Source organism: Numida meleagris, chromosome 6, assembly GCF_002078875.1.
Source record: "Numida meleagris isolate 19003 breed g44 Domestic line chromosome 6, NumMel1.0, whole genome shotgun sequence".
NCBI classification, from domain to species: Eukaryota; Metazoa; Chordata; class Aves; order Galliformes; family Numididae; genus Numida; species Numida meleagris.
The window spans coordinates 49,894,886-49,918,408 of NC_034414.1; the positions used below are offsets into that span (position 1 = coordinate 49,894,886).

Genomic DNA, 23,523 nt, shown 5'->3' on the forward strand with positions numbered 1-23,523 from the left:
GCACACCATCAGTGTATTTATTCTTGCCTACTCTGCCTTTTCTTATACTACTCTCCTTGTCTTCTTCCCTCTCTTCTTTCTCTCCTCATGTTGCCTTTTTCACCTTGTTTTCTTTTTCTCTCCTTTTCTCCTTCAAAAAATCCTCAACTTTTGTATTTCTCTCATTTTTCTTTAGGGTCCTGTTCCCTTTGGTTCCTTGTAGACACTTCTGCCATTTTGTCTCGTTGTTCCAGTCCTTCTGCATCCTTTGTTCAAACTAAAAGAAGGGAGATTTAGACTGGATACAAGGAAGATGGTTTTTTATAATAAGGGTAGAGAAGCACTGGCACAGGTTGCTCAAAGAGGTGGTGGATGCCTCGTCCCTGGAGACAGCCAATGTCAGGCTGGACGGGGCTCTGAGCACCTGATGGAGCTGTGGGTATCCCTGTTCATTGCAGGGAGTTGGACTAGATGGCCTTTAAAGGTCCCTTCCAATTCTAACAATTCTGTGATTCTATGTGGAGGAGAATTTGACAATTACGCTCTCTGCCCCAGCAAGGCTGCCCAACTGAATCATAGCTTTGGCAAAGTGTCACGTTGCCATCTAAATAACAAGTTCTCAGAAATAAATGCATATGGATGTCCCTAGGCACTGTTTATCTTCCTAGCACTGCTCTAGGTTTTCATTTGGCCTAATGAATTCCTCTGTATTGCACAAGGGTAAATCCTCCATGCTTAGGAAAATCCTTCCCCAAAAAGCACGTAAAAAAAGCTGATGTGGAAACTTGTTTTCTCTGAAAAGAGCTCGGTATTTTTGTGCAGAAGCCTGTAGGAAAGCCTGAGGCTTTGGAGAGAAAGCTCTGAGCTCGATAAACTCAGTGGGAGAAAAGTCACCAGTAGGCTCTGGCTGCAGGAGAACAGCTCCATGGCCTTGAGCTGCTGCTAGGCAGATATGTGCTGAGGATTGTGCCCTGGGCAATGTGCTTCTTGGGGAGGGCATCCTCCACCCCAGGAGAAAGCTGTGAGCTGACACGCAGCAGGCCCTGGTCCACTGGGGGCAGATTCACTAGGGCAGTGCCAGGAGCTGGCAGGTCCTCAGGGATCAGAGGGTTTTTGTGGCCCTGAAGGAAAATTTGCAACAAGGGGGAGCAGTAAAGGCAGTGAGGCCACCAGGAGGCTGATAGGCCCTGATGGGCCTGAGTATCACCCTGGAGCAGAGAGGGCTGAATCAAGACTCCAGGCTGAGGTGACGTGCATTCTCACAGAGAGGAACAGTCTGAAATCTCTTTGAAGACATTCGGTTTGTAATGGCAATACAGTGGAAGGTCTGTCCCAGCAGAAATTTGTTACGTAGTTTCCTCAGGCAGCAGAGAGAGCCAGTGGGCAGGCCAACTACCAGCCCAGGCACGCTGGTGCCAAAGCCTTATGGGTTCTGGTTCAGCATGGGTTCCTAGCACTGATCTTCTGTTTCTGTGCCATTAGTAGAAAGCAAGATCGGCCTGCATAACAGTACATAACATTTCTTCTGCTCTTCTCTTGTTTCCTAATAGGAGAAGAAATAAAATGGCTGATACAAAGGATCAGCAGCCCCACATACCCTGCATTCCTGCAGCAGTTCTCACACCGTGCCTTGGGCAATTCAGGCTTCCACCCCTTTGCAAGAGCAGATCTTGCACAAGTTCACAGAGGTGTGCCCACGCATGCACGGTGCCTCCTGGCAGCAGGGGCTGGGCACGGCGGTGCTGGGCCGCGTGCTGTAGGACTGTTACAAACCAGGTTTAAGGAAATCACGGGGGGGGGGGGGGGGGGGGCATGAATGTGCCCACATATGAATTCACTCTTCAGTCATGATTTAAATTCTAGCACAAGTACCGTGAGACTTTCTACTTTAGGAAGCATCCTCCTTGCCTTCTGCTGTCCCCCATATGTCACGTGAGCTGGTCAGTGACCACAGTCCGAAGCATTAGGCAGACAATAGTAAGAAGAAAATAGGTTTTATTTTTGCTCACTAGTTTTGCGTAAGCTTGCAACCTTCAGCAACCCCATCACAAATCATATGGACAAGTTTCTACAAGCCAGTGTCACTCAGTGCAAATTGCTTATCAGATCTGTGGTCTGACACAGCTTTTAAGTTTTGCAAGCCAAGTATATTGTGTGTTTGGAAATTTAGGGTAATTTTCTGTAAGAAATGACTGTTAGCCTTAGTTTCAAACAAACAAGGCTCCTTAGAAATAGGGGGAGCTCTACTTTTAGGATAGCCCATGATCTCATGTCAATTGCTGGGTGACTTGGGAAGAGGTGCACAGGTGCAGTGTGGGATGGGGGGGTACAAGCTGAGGTCTGTGCTAATCAGGCACAGAAGGTGGTTCCTCTCTGGCCATGCAGTAACTCTGTCCCTAATTAGCTTTTGAACATCTTAATGGCCATTGGAAATAGCGGTTATTAGATATGCATTAGCTACCAAGGAACAAGCAAGCCTATGAATAAAAGGCACAGGCATTATTAGTACCGTGGTTTCTGCTGCTGTCATCTGTTGTTGTTGTTATTGCTGTAGTGTATTTTCATTTGGTCCTGCGGCTGCACCAGGGCTTGACAAGCCAGTGATCAAATAGGTTCCCAGGGCATCAAGTCTACGGGCTTGATTTTTGCAGTACTTATTCTAGTGGCATAGGCTGCTGTCACAATAAAAATAAACACTGTACTGGCCTGAATATATATCTTTTCACATAAACAAAAATGCCAGGTATTTGTATTAAGAATGAGCCCATCACATTGCCCCTGCTTTTCTCCCAAACCCTGTGCAGGCTGCTCACTGGGCCTGGGACATGGGCACGCTGCAGGGCAGAAATTGCTTCTGTTCCTGACACTAAAAGAGGGGAGATTTAGGTTAGATGTCAAGAAACAATTCTCAGAGGGGGGTGAGGAGCTGGCACTGCTGCCCAGAGATCTGTGGGTCCCCCATCCCAGGAAGTGCCCAAGGCTGGGTTGGGTGGGGCCATGGGCAGTGTGACCTGATGGGAAGCAGCCAGCCCATGGCAGGGATTGGAGCTCAATGATCTTTAAGGTCCCTTCCAACCCAAGCCTTTCCATGACTGTATGATCTGTGATACCCACCTGAAGCCCCAGTGCTTGCTGTGGGGTTATCCATAATTACATGGCTGTTAGATTTGTTTTATGTCCAAATGGGGTGACATGGAGCTGGGAGTTGGACTTGGTGGTCCTTATGGGTCCCCTCTAACTTGGGATACTCTATGATTCTGTGGGAGAGATGCGTGCGAGACACCACCAGCAAATTTCCTTTTGAAGAGCCTCTACTCTCTCGAGAAGTAACAGTGAAGTTATGGGGACCTATGCATGAAAAACATGAGAAAGAGCTGCAGTATTTGGTCCCCCGTCATGCCAGGTCCTTGTGGAAACTGTGGTGATGGGTTGATGGTTGGACTAGATGATCTTAGTGGTCCCTTCCAACCTTAAAGATCCCACGATTCTATGAAAGCCAGAGGGTACCACTTCCAGCATCATCATTTTCCAGTTGATGGTGTATGGAAAGGGGCGAAAAGACGCGGTGAGGGTCGGGGGAGCTCCCCGCCGTGGGCCTGTGGGGACGCTGCTCCCACGGGTGCCCGTGGTGCTGGCGGGAGGAGCGGGTGGGGAGGGGCAGGGGGTGCGTGGGAAGGTGGGTGCGGGACAGAGGCTGACAGCGGTACGGGAGGGCGTGGGGAGCAAGCGGGCAGGGCGAGGGCTCCGAGAGCACCGCTTCCTGCGGTAGTAACTGGAAATACTATTTCTGCCGTTCCTCCCATCCGCACAAACACCGCGCCGTAGGGCCGGCTCTCGGGACCCCTGCTGCAGCCAGCTCCGGTTCGGGCTCTCCCGGCTCTCGGCACCCACCCGCGGGGCCCGGCCGCCGGCGGAGGCTGCGCTGGGCGGGGCGGCCCCGCCGCGCGTGGGAGCGGGGCGGGAGGCGGCGGCGGCGGCTTTGTCCTGCCCACACGCGCTCACTCACACGCAGCGCAGCCGGGCGGGAGCCGGCAACATGGCCGGGCCGGCGGAGGGGCTGCCCGCCGCCGCGCTGCCCGGGTAGCTCCGCGGGGCCCGGCGCTGCGAGTGGGGCGGCGCCCGGGGGAGTCCCCGCTCCACGCCGCCCCCGGGCCCCGGCAGCCGCCGCCGGGAAGATGAGGTGAGCGCGGCGGGGACGCGGCGTGGGGACGGGGGTCGAGGCGGAGGGGCGGCGTAGCGGTGCGGCGCTTCCCGGTCCTTCGGCGGATGGGTAGCGCGAGCGGACGGTGGCATTTTTGGCACGTTTGACTGCCGCCGCCTAAATCCGTCGCACGGATTATCTCGGCGGGTACAAAGGCTGCGAGCGCGGTGCGGAGCCGGGGATCTCCGCTTAGCGCCGTATCCCGGGGCACGGCCGCTGGCACGGCGCCCTCGGGGACGGGGCGCGGGGAGCTGGGGGCAGCAGGGCGCCGGTCTCTCCGGTATAGGTCAGCTGCGAGACGTTGTTGCCCTTTCCGAGGTCGATTTGTCCATTGTGACTCCGAAAAGCAGCAATCCACCGATTTCCTCCAGCTGGAGAATTGCTTGTGGGGGGCAGAGCCGTTTGTTTTGGTGCCCGCTCTCCCCAGCCCGTCTCTGCCCTCAGTAATTCCGGAGTTGGTGCGACGTCGGCATCTCGCAGCGACCCAGCCCCGATCCAGCTCCTAATCCCAGTGATTCTTTCCTCTTAATTATTATCTTTACAAAGGCAAAACCGCTTTGGAAAACCTTAGAAATGGCCGTAACAGCTGCTCTGCTGTGGTGCCCGATCTCTGAATTGAAAGGTTTGCTTTGCTCCTGGAGGTGTATTGAATGCTGACAGCCTTTGCCTGCACTGAGGGCTCAGATTGCTCCTAACGCTATCACCAGGTGCACGCACTGATTTATTTGGCTTAGTTTCCTTCACTTGCTTAAAATCGTGTTCCTGGGGAGGACCAAGAAGCGTGTGAGCCTGAGGTGTGATGTGGGTGGTGTCCCTAATCACACCCTAAGGTGTCCCTTCACCTGGGCTGCTGGCAGTGCTGCTCAGAGACCTCCAAAGAGGTGGGTCACCAAGTGCAGTGGTGGTGGTGAAGTTGTCCCCTGTCCCCTCCCTCTCGCTCAGCAGCCTTCCCTTGCTCCCTGGGAAGAGCACTGTCCCTGGAAGCGTTCAGGAAAAGGCGCTGAGGGCTGCAGTTAGTGGGCATGGTGGGAACGGGCTGATAGTTGGACTTGATGATCTTGGTAATCTCTTCCAACCTTAATGATTCTATGATTTTATGAATACGGACTGTGTATTGGAGGACTGTAATACTCTCCATCAGAGGAGGTGTGAGCTGTAGGGCACACAGGAGAGGAAAAGCGGCCTGACTACACCACAGCTGGGATGTTTGGGGTGCTCCTCGGGCCAGACCAGGCTATATTAATCCAAAAGCCCCTGGCAGGCTGCACAATCATTTAAAACCTTCTTAAAACATTTCCCTAGCCATGCGTGTTTTATTTATGTTGCATTTTGTGGCGAATAGGTTACAGCGCTGTCCCTTGCACAACTGCACTTATGGGACGCTTGCTGTTTTTAAGTATAAATTTCCATTTATATTTTGATGATTTCTTTAGGTCGTCATTTCAAAGGTATACATGTGTGTAATGGGGATGTGCCACCAGCCTTAGCAACAGAACAGAGTGTAATGTTCTATCTCAGAAGTGGTCTAGGATTCCTGGGTGGAAAATGCTCAAGTGCAGATATGTTATTACTTCATGGTGTATGAAAATACTGCTGTAGTACAGTAAATATTGTGTAAATGACTGATATTCATTTATTCTTGCAAGTCGCAGAATTAGCTGATATTTGAGAAGATGCCTCTAAATATAACTGTAGATGAAAAATCCTCCCTGTCTCTCTTTGCTGTGATGAAGGTGAGCGTTGGTTGGCTGTATGTGCTACAGTCTTATATTCGTGGCATGAACTTGTTTTAGTAACAGCAACCATGTATACATTGTTCCTCTTAAACCTCTTGTTTTGGACGGAAACAAGCAAAGTTTTTGGTGCGATAAACACAGAGTATAAGAGCATTTTGCTTTCTTCCACTTTTCCTGTTCATTGAAGAGTTGGTGACTCTGGAGTTTGGCCAGAGCTTTTTATTTGCTTGGAGGCTAAGTGAGGCTGTGTGTATGCAGACTTATTTCCTAATGTTTCTTTTCCTTTTTTTTTTACTGTTTCCTTCTGTTTGCCTCTGTAACAAATGAGAGAGGACGTGTTGTTTCTGTTTATAATGTCACCAGAATTGAGGTTACTGACCTCATTGGCCCAGCGTGCTGTCCCGGTAGGCAAGTTGTAGCATCCCCCGAGGTGAATAATAAACTCAAGTGGTTCCTACAGTGTCCTTTAACCCTGACAGTTGTTAATTGATTTCCAAGCTGGAACGGTTTGTGACTTAGCTAATTTTTGTTTCCTTCTGTCCAGCTCGGGAACTCTAGAAACTGTCTGGTTGTTTTCTGCCTCCTGCCCTTTGCGTGGCTCTGTGTGTTGTCACACGATGCCTTACGGGAGCTTGGTGGCCCTCCAAGCCACATCCGTGCTGTGCAGCTCTACCAAAATCACTGTGTGAGAAAACTCCCGGCATTGGCTGTCGTCATGTCAGCAAAATCCCAAGCATGGACACCGTGCTTCTGGTGGAAAGCTGCTTCTGTGGCTCTGCTCAGATCTTTGAGGGGGTGGTTGGCTCTGGGGGGGGGGCAAGCCCATTCATTCCCTGCTCACTCCCTGTTTTCTGAAATCTTTAGTCCTCTTGTAACAGTGAAATCAAGGCTGAACGCAATTCTCCGAGCAAGAGTGTGCATGTCTGTTCAGCTCAGTGCTGGGGCTTTATGCACTGTTTCACTTCTGTGCTTTTCTGGATCACTCAGACTCTGTTAAGTAGCAGACACCCTAATGCAGAACAGCTCTGTTAGAAGTGTGTTGTGATTAAAGGTGTCTGCATATTCCTTCTTTGTACTTAGCCAGCTGCTTGCTTTTGACAGTGTGGTACTTCTCTCTTTGTAAGTATTTAATTCTTTTTTTTTTTTTTATAAGGAATCATCAAAATCTTTCAAAAAAAAAAAATGCACTCTGGTCTTGCAGGTTAGCGGTTCTGTGACTTCTTTTCTTTTTTCTTTCTATCCATCATAGTTTCTCTCAGTTCTGGGCACGGTGTGAGATGAGTAATATCAAAGCTCTTTAGTGAAGATAAAGCTGCTGCCAAGGTGAAATGAATCCTGACTAATGTTCAGTCCTAATAATTACAGAACTAAAATAAAGGAAATTAAATGGGCTATGGATTTTCTGTAGCTGAGAAGTTCAGTGTAGATATTTTTCTGTGCTGAATCTGCATCTGAATCTTAGGAATATCTTATCTGCTTTCTATTTACATTTTTAAAAAATCTAAGGTCATGTTCTGGTATTGTCCTTCGTTGCAGAGGACTGGCAGTGCATGCTGCTGTAGATCCTACAGGAGGGTGCAGAGTTTTGGGATGTGTGTTTTGCTCTCTTCATGGTCACTGCAGAACACTTGGGATCCATCGTCCTTTCCCACTTGCCCTTTTTCTCAGCCCTGTTTCTCAGGAGCACCAGAGGAGATAGTCGTGCCCCTGCTCCTCTATCCCATCCTTCTCCCTTAGGCAGGTTTCATGTGCAGCCACCTCCCCAAGACTTCCATCTCATCTGCTTTTTGATCTAATGCGTTGTAATGAGGGGAAGTGACCGAGAGATGCACTGGGGTGGCTCGGCAGTGAGGGGTCCCCAGGGAAGCACAGCAGTTCATGGCCCTGCATGGGCATCGTGATCCACCTTGCTCCTGGCTATGAGGTGTGCTGTCTGGTGCCTGGCAATGTTTCCAGCTCTGGGAAGTGACATAACCTGGTAGTTCATCCTGCACACCAAAGTAACTGGCAGTTCTCCTGGTGACAGCTCTGTGCCCATGGGTGTTTGCACATCTCCCAGTGATGCTCAAAGTGTGGCTCAGACTGGGCTGTGACTGTGTGAAATTGAAAACAGATCACGTTTCCCCCCTCCCTCTTTCGTTTCTGGAATATTTACCAGCATGGAACTTTTCTGCCCATGAGACTTTGTGTTTTTGCATTGCGGCAAACACAAAGAATGGCACTGCTAGTCTTTCCAAGATGATTCTTGACTTCAGAGATGTAAAAGCTTTAAGAATGTCTATTACTTTTATTTTTTTTTTTTTAATCAGAGAAAACAGATTGGGAAATTCCTTATAAAAAATGGGAGACTGGAAACCTCCTTCACATTTCTGATTGACAAAAATGCCATCCTGCAACATCACATTTGGAGCACAAGTCTTATGAGTGGCTGAGGGAGCTGAGATTATTCAGTCTGGAGAAGGCTCAGAGGAGACCTTATCACTCTTTACAAATGCCTGAAAGGAAGTTGTAGTGAGGTAGGGGTTGGCCTCTGCTCCCAGGTAACAGTGGTAGGGTGAGAGGTAATAGCCTTAAATTGCACCAGGGGAGGTTCAGGTTGGATATTAGGGAAAATTTCTTAGAAAGAGTGGTAATGGGTGGTAATGGTGGTTGAGTCGCCATCCCTAGAGGTATTCAAGAAGAGGGTAGATGTGGTGCTTAGGGCCATGGTTTAGTGGGCAATATTGGTGGTAGGAGGATGGTTGGACTAGGTGATCTCAGAGGTCTGTTCCAACCTGAATGATTGTATGATCACAATGGGTAAAGCATTACATTTTAATGGGTATTTCCTGGTTGCTGAGTGAGAGGTACACATGGAGGCCAGAAAGCTCTGATTTGCCTTCCCGAAGTAGGCTTCAAGGCCTGATGTTTGCTTCAAGCTCAGCTTTGGCTTACGCATTTTTTCTTCTTTGTTCTCTGGTTTCTCTCACCCCCAGCTGCGCCAACTCAGCCATTTGGGATTCAGTAGGGTGAACCTGACCATGAAGTCCTTGCATACAAAGACAGAAGGTAGCTCACATCTTCCATACAGACAGGGTGTATATAGGACAGGAAGCCAAGGCACCGCCAGAAGTTCTTGTTGACTTTCACTAAGGTGATAGTCCTGCTGCTTCACAAACCCTTCACCCCAGGCTCCACAGTGCTTGTGTTACAAACCCTATAGCCAGCTGGCAACATGAAGGAATGTTTTCTAACAACCGACCTGTTTCCAGTCCTGACAAAATATTCTCCACCTGAGTTCACAGTGGAGGGTTTTATTCCTTAGTTACCCATGCTGATGACCAGGAAGTCAACACCTTTTAGGTGAGCAATTCATTTCTCAGGCAGTAGGTGTCATTCCTGCAACTTGAGATCTTGGTATTCTTCCCTCTTTCTTCTGCTCATAGATGTAATGAGAAGGATAGACATGTTTTGCTGTGATTTACTTAAAAAAGCTGTGTAGTGCTGCTCAGCTTAATGTTGTGCTGCGATTGCAAGGTGCTGTAGGATGCCATGGGTGCTGCAGCATGAGGATTTGGTGATTTGGGCCAGGCCCAGGCCTGGGGCTTGGCTGTGGTGAGCCCTATGGTGCACCATGGTTCCCTAGCTACTCTGCAGCTGCTGAATCTCTTAACCTTTGGGCTTTGTTTCTTTGTCTGCTGCAGGATGACAACGTTTACCTGAAGGGGAGTTAAGAAGGTTAACAAGTTAGGTCTCGTTATAGAGCAGGATTTAAGGATATGCCTAAACTTGGTCCTGTTGAAGTTCTCTGTTTGCTAGAATGGAGACTTCTGTTCAGGAAGCATTTCTGAGGGCAAAGAGCGTATTTATACTAATCATTAAGCATTACAGCAAGCTTCCTTGTGTTCTCCATATTGCTGTCAGTTCCTTTCTCCTTTTTATTCCCTTTTCCCGTGATTCGTTGCTGCTGCTTAGTCAGTGAGCACTGCTTCCTCCCTGTGCTTCCGTGCTTTATCCCTCCTTACTAAGCCACTCCCTCAGTAACGAGGGGATCTAGAAAATACACTGAAATGGTATTAGCTGGAAGCAGGCCCATGGTCACCGTAATCCGTTTAATTGCATGCTTTATCCTTTTTTTCCTTAGCCATGCACAGATCAGAATGTTGGCTGTGGGGATGCTGCATGTGTATATGTTTGCATGTGCTCCCCCGTGTGCAGCAGCGACTGCTGAGGCTGTTGAACGCTCATGACAAAAGGTTAGCTTAAATAAGTAAATACAAGCTAAAGCTGTAGCTGGAAGTAAGTCTGCTCCATGTCTGCTGGATGAGCAGAAGTATGACTTCAGCACTGAGCAGACCAACGTTACTCAACTTGCGGTTTGTGGTCCAAAGGACATCAAAAGAGTTCAAAAAATTCCTTCAAAAGTCTTTAAAATTGGAAACAAGGAAGTTAAAATCAAACACACATGTACATATTTTCACACAGCTTGTACATGTATATCTCGGCCCATTAGCTCTTTACTGTTGTCATTACTGGTTAAAATGTTTTTAATAGTAAAACCACTGTTTTACTAAACTACTCTGTTTTGCCTGTCGCTCTTCTTCCCACCTGCCAAACAGTTCCAGGGTTTGCGATAATCTGTGAATTCCTTTTTGAAAAGATTTGTGATTTGAAATGAGAGAAATACTGGGCTAGCATATTTTGACATAATGAGGTAACTTTAATATTCTGACTTGATCATGAATTAGTGTTGAATGCTGCAATACATTTGCATGCTAATCTTTCTGTTAAATAACTAAATACATTGTCTGGGTAAATCTTAGTCAGGTTTAGATCCCACAGCTGTTACATTAAGAAGTAAGGGTTTTGAGTCATACCAATAATGCAGCCTTGCTATACTCAAGCAATTAATTTATTTGACTAATTAGGTTAATGAAAGAGAGAGGGCGTGGGCTTATGTATTTATTTTACCTGTATACCTAATAAAATGCCTTTTCACTCTCCCTGTTGGTTGGTTGGCTTGCCTGGTGCTAAGGACTGTCTGTGAATAAATGGAACGCAGAGTTATGTCCTTCTGTTTGGCTCCATCATGCCCCATGTTTTCCATTAGAGGAGTTCACTGCAGTGCTCCTTTGTCAGCCGCTACTGATGGGATCCGTGACTCGTGGCACAGTCATGTGCCTCCACCAGCAGCCCAGTGCTGGGATGGATACTCTCTATGCAGAGTGGCTATGGTAAAAGAATAGGATCTTGAGTGGGGGTGCTACCTGCCTTCCCACCTCCCACACTGCAGGCTGCTGCTGCAGCGTGACTCTGCTTCTCGGGAAAGGGCTTGCATGCATTCTTGATCTTATTACTGGCAGCAGCATCCTTGATGTCTGTGAACCTAATGACCACTGTGGTAAGACCACTGACCGTAATAAATTTAAGTACATATGCAATATTGACAGAGATGGGGCCTGATGGAGCAGTGAGGGCTGGCTGCTTCAGCTGCGGGCAGAGCTCAGCAGGAGAAGTTCCTTAGCTTTAGGAAGGAAGCCCAGAGCAACCCTATTCCTGCCAGGTGTAACTCCTTGCGAGAACTGTGGCTGGTGGAACATTTTGGTGAGGCTGCTCCTTCCCATTTGGGGGGGGGTCAAGAGGATAAATGGAGGTGAGAAGTGACTGGAAAGATGGGCAGAACTGCTCCAGTGTTGCAGCCTGCATTTTGGATAACTGAGAAGTATGTGTGTGTGTAGCAAAGGGTCCCTATGTTGGCCACAGGGAGTGCTCCTCGCTTTGTGGTCCACAGGATGTTGCCCAAGGGCTTGGTGTCCCTTCTGTCCTGAGTTGCTAAGCAAAAATAATGCCAGAACTGCATGACTACAGCCCTCTGCAATCTCAAAAACCCTGAGCCAGCGCACTATTTTAAAATTTCATGGCATTCAATATGAGAGTGTTGCAGAAATAGCAAAGAGGAGACAGAGCCAGGCAGCACGCTGAGGAAGATGGAAACAAGTACAAAAGAGCAATGAATGCACACAGGGGCGTGTCTCAGGCCTGCTGGCATGCGTGCAGGTGAATGTCGTTCCTGCATCATGCACTCATTTGTCACCACTGTCCTGATCTTCCATCTGAATGCAGTAGGTTTACAATCTAGTATCAATTTCCATCTCTGATTTCCCCAACACACTTGTCAATATGATAGTCCCGAACTGCAGTTCAGCTTCACAGATGGTACCTGCATTGTGGAAAATATTAGGTGACTCGTGCCCTAGATATGACAGAGTGCATTTGTGTACACAGCTGTGTATGCAGGAAAATCACTTTCATAGTAAAAAGCAGAGTCACAGAACAGGAACATGAAGTTTGTAGGAGACTCGAGTGTCCTTGTAAGCGTTGGAACGGGGTAATCAGAGTAAGACCTTACAGTTGTGAATAGATATGACAAGCGACTTTAACGTATCTGCCTAAAGAAGTTGGCTTTTATCATTACTTTATTAAAACCAACTCTAGTGACTGCTATGTCTTTTTAGTATTGGGAAACACTTCAAATGTTTTAGTGACCTGCTGTTCAAAAAACAGACACATCAAGTGTCACGGCTTCCTTGAGGATTGCCTCAGGTTCCTTCAGGACATGCATTGCTAGTGGCCCGTTAACAGCTGTTAAGCTGTTGCAAATGGTGGAGGATCCAGAGGTGGGGACTTGCAAGGTCTGGCTCATCGCAGTCTCTGGACTCCAGATGAACTTTAGGAAAGATGGGAAGACGGGAAAGCCATAGCAGAGAGTGAGCATGCAGCAGTCCTTGCAACGTATCCTCAGCGGGATGTGTAACCTCAGGTACCCCTTTCCTGGGGACTGAGTTCACTGACAGCTCAAAGTGTTGATGTTGTGGGACACAAAATCCTCGCGTCTCTGCTATTCTCTGTTGTCTCTTCCTATTCTAAAGCTGTTTGCAGAAAGACATGAAGGAAAACTAATCCCAATCACCTAAAATGGGAATGTAGAGTAAATTAGGTAAACTAAATTAAAGCATTGTATATATTCTCAGATTCAACGTTCAAGTGACCTTAATTTGATTAAGCTTAATTCACATCAAAGTAAATTATACTAAGTATGAAATAGGGTTGATTTAATTAATAATGAGTGCGTCTGTGGAGATCTAATGTAGTTTGATTCATTCAGGAATGTTAATTCAGATTAACGTTCTAGAGTTTTCTCTTGTAAATGAATCCTTACAGAACAATTTACTAGTTGTGGCTAAACAGGTGTGATGGTGGGTTGGCTGCCCTTGGCTCTAGAAGGACTTTCCCACCGCTCTCCTTGTGTGTGTGACTTCACCATCATTCCGTTGTGGGATTTCTTGTTAAACTGTTAATACAGCCAGAGAAAATCCAACAGTATTCCATTGGATTAGTCAGTTACGTTGCTGCACAGTGCTGCACAGACTAAAGGCAGGCTGTGAATGTGTGACCAAAGTGAAGAGAGCTGGGACTCATTTTGCCTGCTGCATCACATCAGTCTTTTCTGGATGAATCTTCCTGCTTTGGGCAGAATTCCTATGTTGGAATTTCACTGCTTGTTGTGTTGCACTGCGCATAGACTAGAAATCAAGTGTCTTGCAAGCATTACTTAAAATCTGATATGAGTAAGTTTGATTTGCTCAGCATTTAGGTACCACTGTTAGGTATTACCTGGCCCTGAATTGTACTTTAGGCTTTTTCAATCCTTTCTGCCTATGTGGTGCTGTGGCATGAACTTTCTGAATACCCATCACCTGAACAGTTTGTGCTTTCAATATATACAAACTCTACTCACCCACTTGCTTAATGTTTTTTTTTCTTTTCTGTCTATATGGTTTCAAGTTCTGTGATTATATTATTTACCATATGATTATTATAGAAGTGAGCACGCTATAGTTACGAAGATAGGATAGGGGAAAAATGGTTTTAAAATATTACGTAGATATAGCGAAGTTGATCTAATTTCATTGCTTCTTTATTTATTTTCCTCTGAAGATGAGAAAACCACTACTTGAAAAATAGACGAATGATATTTTGAACATGAAGCCTACCAGTGATAGAGAAGTTTCTGGAATATGGGACTGTGGACTACTGTACTGTAATTCCCTTGAAGTCTGTCGCCAGTGCACTGGGAATGCTGGCATCTTCACACCTGCTAGTTTGAGCTCGCAAGGGGGATGATTCCAAGCTAGTGGCCAAAGGGATGCTGTTTGTCTCTGGAAGTTTCCTGTGATTATTTGGTTCATTCTCTCTGCAAACTAGGCTTTGAAACCACTGAGTTATGCCCGTCTCATCCTGTTTTAATATCAGCACATCCAGACGCATAAACAATGTGCTTCTTCATGAGATGATGAAAATCAATGAGGCTTTGAAAAGACGTGCTCTATAAAGTCACGGCCTTATTTGGGAAGTTGCAAGAAGCTCGGCTGTCACAAGAGAATATTTTGGCTCCGTGACAGTTTCCTTTATACGGTTCTTCAGCGAGGAATCTCCTGTGTTTGTACAATGATAACTTGCAAGTGTTGCATGCCTTTTTTCCTCTTCAGGAGTATTTTCAAGGAGGAAAACCCAATATGTTGGTCGAAAGAGAACAAATGCCCCTTTGGACCCCTCTCTGGTCCAAAGTATATAGAGAAAGCAGATTTTCAAAGGTAAACTGAAAAAAATCAAGGTATTTTAGAATTCCTGAGCAGATTTATGTGTGCTTTTATTACAGTTACATCTATATATCCATTTTTTCCATTACTTATTTGTTGAGAACTAGCTTTGGTTTATGTAAGTGTGGGATTGTTTGGAAATGACTCGATCTGCCGTCACCCTTCTTCTTTCTTACTTTTCTTGGGAACATTTCCTTTATGTAAATGACTTCCTTGGAACTATGGTGGGATAAAAGAGATTATGTTATAAATAATAAATTGAAGGGAATGTGTCAGAAAAAGAAGCATTTTTTTTTATAGTGTTGGGGGAAAAATGAGGAAGGAGACAGGAGATTTTTATGGGAGAATTTTGAAATTATTTCACAGAATTGTTTGAGTTGGAAGGGACCTCTAAAAGATATCCAGTCCAACTCCCCTGTAATGACACCCACAGCTAGATCAGGTTGTTCAAACTCCCATCCAGCCTGACCTTGAATGTCTCCAGGGATGCGATATCCACCACCTCTCTGGGCAACCTGTGCCACTGCCTCACCACCTTTAATTAGCTGAAAGATAAAGAAGGATTAAAGAAGAAAATTGTGATTATAAGCCAGAAATCACTGGCTGTTACCAAATCTTTGTCTATATGAAAAGCCAGTGGAATACAAAAGTACTGCAGAATCTTGAGCTGTGCAATTTAGTGAAGCTGAGGGAAGAGGACGTCAAGGCCACACTGGTGTTGGAGACCTGGGGCACAATGATGAGTAATGCCATGTGGATCTGTCTTGACATTTATACCCTCGACCACCAATAATAATAGATTTTGGAGAAGCCGAACAGCCAAGAAACAGAGTGTGGTTGTGGAATTACTACCTATCCTTGGGATTTTACATCCCATGATGAGTAGAAAACATCAATCTCCTCACGTTATTGGATTCTCTCCTCCAAATGTCCTTACTGGGTTTTCTTTGACGTGTTCTTCCCATTCCTGTGCTCATACATACATCTCAGTCTATTTCTGGGCTCTACCCAGCCCCATTCTGTTTCAGAGGTAGGAAGCAGTTGTACAGGCTGACATCTTTTCCCATCCCTGCGGTACTGAAGGATACAATTACTGAGTGCTGTCTGTCTTTGGAGAGAGGCAAGTGGAGGGGTGCTGGACCTGGAACTGATGCAGCCCATGGCTCCAGCATTTACTTGTGCTTCCCACACTTCAGCGCTGCTTGATAATGCTGATGTCACTTCAAGTAGTGCTCAGCTGAAGCACTTTGAGGTAGCAGAGAGAAGAGTGGTGGTACCTGTGAACAAGAAAGCAGGATACTTGCAACTTAGGAGAGCTATCTGTAGCAAATATGAGGAATGTGACTTGAAATGTGAGGCTGAAAAGTAGAAAAGAGCAGATGTTAGGTTAGGCTGATCTGCAGTTCTCTGAGATACAAATGCGAGTTGAAAATGTGGAAAAATAGTGAATGATGCCTTGCCATGGCTGGAAATTAAGAAGGAATTAAGGGGAGTAAGTTTTCGATGACATTTGAAGTTTTGTGATGATCTTCTGATGTTCTGTCCTTGCATGAAGCTCAGGAATTCATCTGCAGAGCCTTGCCACTTCTGTCTCCACTTCTAATGCCTTGTTCCACTTTCAAGGACACACTGACTGCTCTGTGGTTTCATTCATTTGTAATTAGCTAAGCCAGATTTGACTTGGATTTTTAACTACGATGACCATTTTCTTCAGGAAGTCATTCGTACTTGGAAAGACCAGTGTATGTCATGTTAGAGGAAAGCTCACCTCACTTTACCTCCAAAGATGAAGCAAGTAGGATTTGTCTCATGAATAAAAAATTAATTCTTGAAGATACATGTCAGTATTCTAAACTAGCTGGGGAGTACTCAAGTGAGGTATGAGCGGCAGATGGCCAAGGCTGTGGGAGCCCAGAGCCCAAGGGGGGATGCTTGGTTTTAGAGAATGTGTTTGAACTCCAAGCAATATCAGGCAGGATAGCAGTGAGGCTGCACAGTGTTTCACTGGTGAGAACCATGGGGAGAAAAAAGCTTTCATTTGCTGCAGCTCACTCTGGGGTTTGGTGAACAGCCCAGTCAGCATGGGTAGGGTGGCAGTGGGTGTAATGCTAACCTTGATTCAGAGTGCTGTAGAGCGAGTTGTACTAGGTGCCTCCTTCCTTGGCAGTAAAAAGGCTACCAGCAGTACCACAGGTAGTTTATCACACTTGTGCGGTTTAAGCAGGTATTTTTTTAGAGCCAGAGTGAGAAAATGGGGTCATTCCATTGAGAAATGGTAGACCATACAGTTCTGGCCAGCTGTGATATCTTCTGGCTGCAAAATGTGTTGCTGCATCTCAGTCGTGCTGAAGGGTGTCCAGGGCTTGGACACTGGGCAGGACTGGTTTGGTTTGGTTTGTCAAAGACCTGCAGCACAGGGCTAGGAGCTGGCAGAGGTCCTGAAGCAAGCTGTGTGGTTTTCCCTTGCTCATGCATCTTTAACCCTAGAAATCCAGATCAGATTACATAGCTCATAGGAGAATTAGGAGAGAGATGGAAAATTCTGGATGTGGAAGGCAAAGGAGGGTGCCCCAAAGCATGGGGGTTGTGTTTCTGTTTTGCTTCTTTATGGGTATTAGTGCTTGTCCTTGTGTTAGGAAACTGAATCTCATCCCCACTAGCACTGGAAATTGGAGAATGGATGATGTTCAGATGATGCAAGGTCCTGAAAGCTGCCCAGCTGATGGATTGTGCGAAGGCTTTGGCTGCTAAGCTGATTTTGCAATTTACATGCACTTAACTCTGAAGTGTAACACACTGCTTATGTAAAAAAGATATTTTTGTGCTAATTTTGACACCTCCTTTAATTAAAGTGTCAAACCTAATAATGTTTCACTGGAGAGTACCCCTCCCTCTTCAAGATGTCCTGCAGAAGCAGCCAAGATCAGGAGCTTTGATATTTCTCAGGTCCTTAAAAAGATAAGTCAGTTTTTCAATCTTCACTTTCTTTGTGTGAAGAACAAAAAAGGGTGTTCCTGATCTGTCTCCTGTGTTTTAGAATATAACCACAGGCAACTGTAACTCTCCTCCAGCGTTATAGGAAGAAGGTAGCATGAAGTCATAGGGCTAGCTGAATTACCTGTATTTCAAATCGTGTCCATTGCTTCTTGTCCTGTGACTAGGCACAGAGTATCACTCTGTCTTCTTTACTCCCCCACCAAGTTTTTACAGACATAGGTGAGTTTGTGAGGATGTGATGGGAGACATGTTGAAAACTTTCCTGTAGTCAAGTCTTGTCGATTCAAGGGAGGCCAGAACTGGACCAGTATGATGTCCTGGCCTTTCCCCAAGTGGTGCTCTGGTGGCATCCCACCAGCCAGTAAAATAGTATGGGCTAGTGTGTGAAACTGCTCATGGGTGCTTTTCTGAAGCCTTGGAGCAATCCAAACATTTTTATGTGCTCATAGGAAATATGAGCAAATAATCTGAAATTGCCTCAGTTTAAATTTGGTGCTACTGTCAGAAGTTGTTTCTGAACAAAGAGTTCCACAGTATATAATGAATAATTCCTTCACATGTTTGTTCTATCATCTTTTGCATCAGCTACTAGGGCAAGAAAAAATCACTCCTTTCTCTCTTTTTTGTTGTTTTTGACCTGTTATGAACATGCAGCCTCATTTCTAAGAGTGAAGCACTAGGAGTTTGCTGTTTTGTTAAGGAAAAAGGAGCAATTCAGACCTTAATATAATAACAATACAGCTAAACTTTGGCAAATTGTTTACCTCATAATGGATAATCCATATATGTCTTGGGTGAAATTCTGGGTCATGATCAGATCCGAGCTTTGATGTGTTTGTGTAAAATCCTCATAAGCCTCCTGAAACTTTGGCACTGTGATCTAGTGGTGGAGAGAGCTTGCTCAACAGATTCATTGTGCCCATGGAATTTTCTCAACAGCAGTGTGGTCACTTTCACACTTCTGCTTCTATTTGCCAAATGTTAGCCTTGATTTTTCTGCTACTACTTCCTACAATTTTACGAGGGAGTGCAGAGGTGTAAGAAGGCTCAGCTGTCAACAGCTGCACTCTTTGAACGTTTTCCAGAGATGTCAACTGCGGTATTTTCCATGCAAGTACAACTTCTGGCCTGCCAGTGTACTTAATGATGAGACTGAAAGTCAGTAGATGTTAATATCCTCAACTGTGGGTGGGAAGTTGCTTAGTTCATGGCTAATACCTTTGGCTGCAGACACACTAGTATATAATTAAAATGCTTTTAAGATCTGGGCCATTTTCTTCCTTCAAAAGAGCAAGAAGTCTGTGGTTTTGGTGGTATATGGATAACTTTATTTGTATTTGTGTCTAAAGTACACACTTCCAGGTTAGTTTATATACAATGTATACCCTACACATAAGTGTCAAATGGTTTATGGTCAATGTGTGCTTTCATGAAGCTGGTAGTTTATTCAGATAATGTTTTCCATATCCACTGATATTGTATTTTATAGTTTGTCTAGTTTCATCCTCCGGCTCCTCTCTTTTCCCACTTAATACCTCAAAACTTGGAAAAAGTCGACTAATTGCAACTAGCTTGAAGGAAGATTCCAAATGGAAGTCTATGGCACCAATTAATTTTCTTTGAGAGTCCTTTCTATCTTCTGCTCAATGTTCAAAAAGATTAAGATGCTAATCAGCAAAGGTGTATCATGGGTGAGATGCTATGGCTGTCAGGTGAATATTGAGGTAGCGTAACTTGTAATTGCTAAGGCAACTTTTGTGTGCAATATGATTCAAATTAATCTCTGCTGTATTGAAAAAGCTGAGGTTGACAGTTGCTTATCTAGGGATAAATAATAAATTACTTCCTTTCACTTCAAATTCATGCATCCTTATACCTTTCCTTGGAAGAGATTTTGCATGGTTTTAAATCATTTTTCATAAGCGGGCAGAAACTCAGGCATGAATACCCAAGTCTTAGTCATATCGGTGAAGATTTGCAGTCTATACAGGCTGAATCTTAGTTTCTTTGGATGTTTGGTGGGATGACCATATTTCTTCTTTTACTAATTTGACTTTTATCTCAGATATACTTATCTTCTGCTGTCTGTCTTGTCTATTTAAACAGCTAGGGACCTTTTCAATTTTCAGCTTTATATAGCAATCAGCACCACACATATCTAAACTGGACTGGATATTTTAGGTACTATTGCAGTGTCTGATAGCTTAATAATCTGGATGCAGCTTTTAGTTTTCATCCAGGCTGTCTCAGTTCTGTTGGACTGCAGATTGTTACGTAGCGTTATCCCCAAGGGCTGATTAGAAACTCAGTAAGAATCCCGTTCTCTCTGATTCACTGCAGTGCACCTTCCCGTAAGCCCTAGAGTAAGGCAGATGGGGCTGTGTTTGGGAAGACTTTCAATTTCAGCACTGTGCTGCATGCTTGTCTGCACCTGGCAGAGTATCTGTTCATGAAAATGATACATGGTACTCCCAGTGTGATAAGAGTAAAGTTGTGGGAGATCAACGTGGGAAAAACCTGACTCTGGCCATCCTGTGGCCAGGCCAAGCCTCTCGGTTTGCAAAGCACAAAATGGATTGGGGCCAAATCTGGGAGGGGGAAGTTTGCTGTGCAAATGTTCATGTGCCGCTATACTTGTAGCTCTATAAATGTGGAAACAGGTAGGATTTTTTTTTTTATGAAAGCTAACTTCTTGAAATCAAATTTTGGTGATCAAAATGAAGACTATAGAGTGAAATGAGCAGTCAGAAAAGTAGATAAGAAGACTATTCTTGTGCAGCAAAATTGATGTTAAGTTTTAAGGCAATGTATAATAGAAATCTCATGGATGAAAAGAAGGGAGAAAAAAAGTTCATTTCCTCTCTGCCCTTCCCTTTAACAGCTGAAGGTTTGAGTCAGTACTCCAATATTGAATATACCATTGTTCAGTAGACTTTAGGGTACTCTAATTATTTCCACAATTTTCTCAGTACCTGAACAAACTTACGTAGCCATTCCTTCTTCTATTTCAATAATCCTTTTAAATCTTATTTTCTTAAGCTTAGGAAAGACTTCTGAACTCAGAGAATATGCTATTGAAAGGAGATTTTTCAGCATATTCTGGGATGCTGTGATTGCTGCGTCTTCCACTGTGCAGAAATGTTGGAGCTGTTGTGAATGTACACTGATTACCTATGCTCTTGTTGGTTCATTCTGCTTCTCCCTTCACCTTCTACTTTCTTCCTCATGAATTGAATTTTTTATAGTTTTTTTTTTTTCAGAATGGTCTAAATGTCACTTCAGCATAGTGATTGTACAGGCTTAATGGCAGAAGTCTGCTATGTTAGTAGCTTTTCCCTTGCTTCAGCAAAGGTATAAATAGTTACCTCACTGAAATATCTCAGTCCGTTTGTGATCTGATAATGTCACCTAGCACCTGGCCAAGGCTTTGGTGGAATCTCAGGTCAATGGACCAACAGTGATGCACTGAGATCTGAGTACCAATGATGCAAGCTGCTATTTTTGCAGAAACTAAGCTCTTACACAGAGTACCAACACAAGGCCTTCGTGTGCCACTGAAGTAGTAGCTAGATCCATAAATTTCACCATTGTCCTTTGCCTGGTTCTAGTTTGTCTATTTGTACCCTTTGCTTCTTTTTCAGGCTTTCGTCAGGGATTATTGTTTCAATCACATTCTCTCTTGTTTGTTAGAGACTGGACTTAAAGCCACAAATTGTTTTCCAAAACTTACAGAATTGCTTCAGTGGGAACCATCATTGCTACATCTGCCTGGCATTACACTGGGAAGTGGGATGGGAGTACCTCAGTTCTCATTCCTTTAACTGCTCGCCCCACCTCTCCCCAGCTATGTTCAGAGTTATTTTTCTTTTCCAAGACATAATTAAATTTTGTGGTATTGTGGGACATTTGTCAGAGGTTGGACTGATTTTACAGCCTGGTAGGGATAGTAAGCAGTTCTTTCTTGTATAACTTTTTTTGGTTGCTGGTTGTTATTTGTCTGCTTCTAGACACTTAAAATCTGTTTTAGGGCATGAGAAATTGCAATCTTTGCTAAAAAGTCAAAAGGAGATATTATAATCCCACATTTATTCATTTATTTTGCCATTCATGAGACTTTAGAAAGTCCCTGTGATCTCTGTTAGGTAACGTCACACTGATCCTCATTCATGTGGACAACGTGACATGATCATCTCAGAACTTCCAGTCTTATTTTGGAATCCTACTGATTAATTAACCAGAAATGGCACTTTTGGTTATCTTACAGGATGGGAGCCCTGCTCTTGCTGTCTGTGATGCTACAAATGGTTGTGAAATTGCTGGCTAAAAAAAAATGAAGTTAAAAATGTTATCCCACTGGAACCTTTTCAGCAGCTGACCTCTGCTGTGAAAGCTTCTGGAGTGTGTTTGCCTTTGAGCACAGTGAACTCATTGACGAGGGAAGCCTTCACTTCAACAGTTGACTATTTATTTGCATAGAGGCTCTTGCAGAAATTGGAAGACCAGACAGTGATTTTGTAAACTCTGTTTCAAAGAGAATGGATACTTAGGGGAAGCTGTATGCTATATTTGCTGTTAGTTGTGTAGAAAGGTTTTTATTTCAGCTGGTATAATAAATAAACACTAATATTTCAAGCGAAAAACAGCCCTGTTCCACTTGAATTCAAGTCAGAGTAAGGTTGGGTTGAACAAGAAAACCAAAGTTTAGGCTTTCCTCATTCAGCTGGGAGGGATCTTGGCTAACTCTGACTTAGACGGTGAAATCCTGTTTCCTACATAGTCAGAGGCAGGGCGCTGCCTTGCACGAGGCTCCTGGGCACTGTGTTCAGTAAGCATGCTTGTAGAGAATTACATCCTAAATATACAAGATGACTTTTCTTAGAGGTTGTGTTCTTTGTGGTAGTTTTAGTGTCTTATTGGGTTATAAGCAGAAGCGCCTACTTTGTTGTCTCTCTCTATCTGGATGCCTATGGAATAATTCATTTGCATCAGATGGTGTGACCGCATGTGTCTCTGTGCTCCTACAGTGTGTCCTTATTATCACTTAACACTATCACATTTGTTCAAAAGCAAATAAAACCAAGCCCAAGGTCATTACTGCATTAAAAATACCACATCCCAAATAAATTCAGACTGTTTCCAGTGGTGATTCTTTGCCAACAGTGCCATTTTCCATTGCTCCAGCCCCTTCTGTCTATACTTTATCAGCACCGTGGATTCAGAAGCTGCCGTGGTGTCATGGATCACTGCTTCCTGGTGACATTGCTGCCTGTATTTTGCCATTCTCAGAATCCTATAGCTTGATGGGACAACTACTGTCCTCAAGCAGGGTGACCGAAGGCTCTTCAGGAGTTACAGTTGGGTCTGGGTGGATGTTTAATACTCCAACTAAACCCCTCCATGTGAGAATGCTTTTTTTTGTACTGGGAACGAGCTGTACCTGTAAAGGGAAAGGAAAAAGGGGTGGGGAGCAGCCCAGAGGCACTGCCTCCTCCTGCCTTTCCTAGGCATCTTTCCCCCCCAGGTGAGAAGCGGCTTTCCCAGAATCTGACTCTCTGTCATTTCCAGTGACCCTCTCCCTTAGCCTGCTCTCCAGCCAGCAGCCCAACAGCCCATTCCCCTTCTGCCTGGCCCAAGCTGGCATCCTTAACTCTTGCCTCCCTCTCAGAGATGCAGAGGCTCACCCTGGTGTGCACAACAACATGACAAAACGTTCCTGCATCCCTCCTAGCATATTGCCGTGCTTGCTTGGGGCTGCTGAGGTCTCCCCATGCATAAGGACCCATGCAATCCCAAAGCCAGCAGAATGGACCATGCTCAGGGCAGCAGGCACAAGCTGCACCCTGAGCCCTGGTCCCCTGCACTGGGAGCCTTGCTGCGCTGTTGCCGTGGAGATTGCGTGCGCTGTTGCTAGGCAGCTGGAGCATCTTCCCTTGCCTACTGCAATGCCACGAAATCCTGAACTTTCCTCACT

The 23,523-nt window shown here is 45.2% G+C and overlaps 1 protein-coding gene across 2 annotated transcripts in view; it reads left to right on the forward strand.

Annotated features, from left to right (window-relative positions):
• The window catches only part of EVL (Enah/Vasp-like), a 135,610-nt gene that overhangs the window by 994 nt on the left and 111,093 nt on the right, over window positions 1-23,523 (forward strand). The window contains exon 1 of one of the 2 annotated variants that reach the window (XM_021402223.1): window positions 4,022-4,159. The exons of the other annotated variant lie outside the window; for it this stretch is intronic. Coding sequence (XP_021257898.1) covers window positions 4,155-4,159 — 5 coding nt within the window. The 5' untranslated portion in view covers window positions 4,022-4,154. Of the gene's footprint in view, window positions 1-4,021; window positions 4,160-23,523 lie in introns of those variants that run through there. 2 annotated transcript variants of the gene reach the window in all.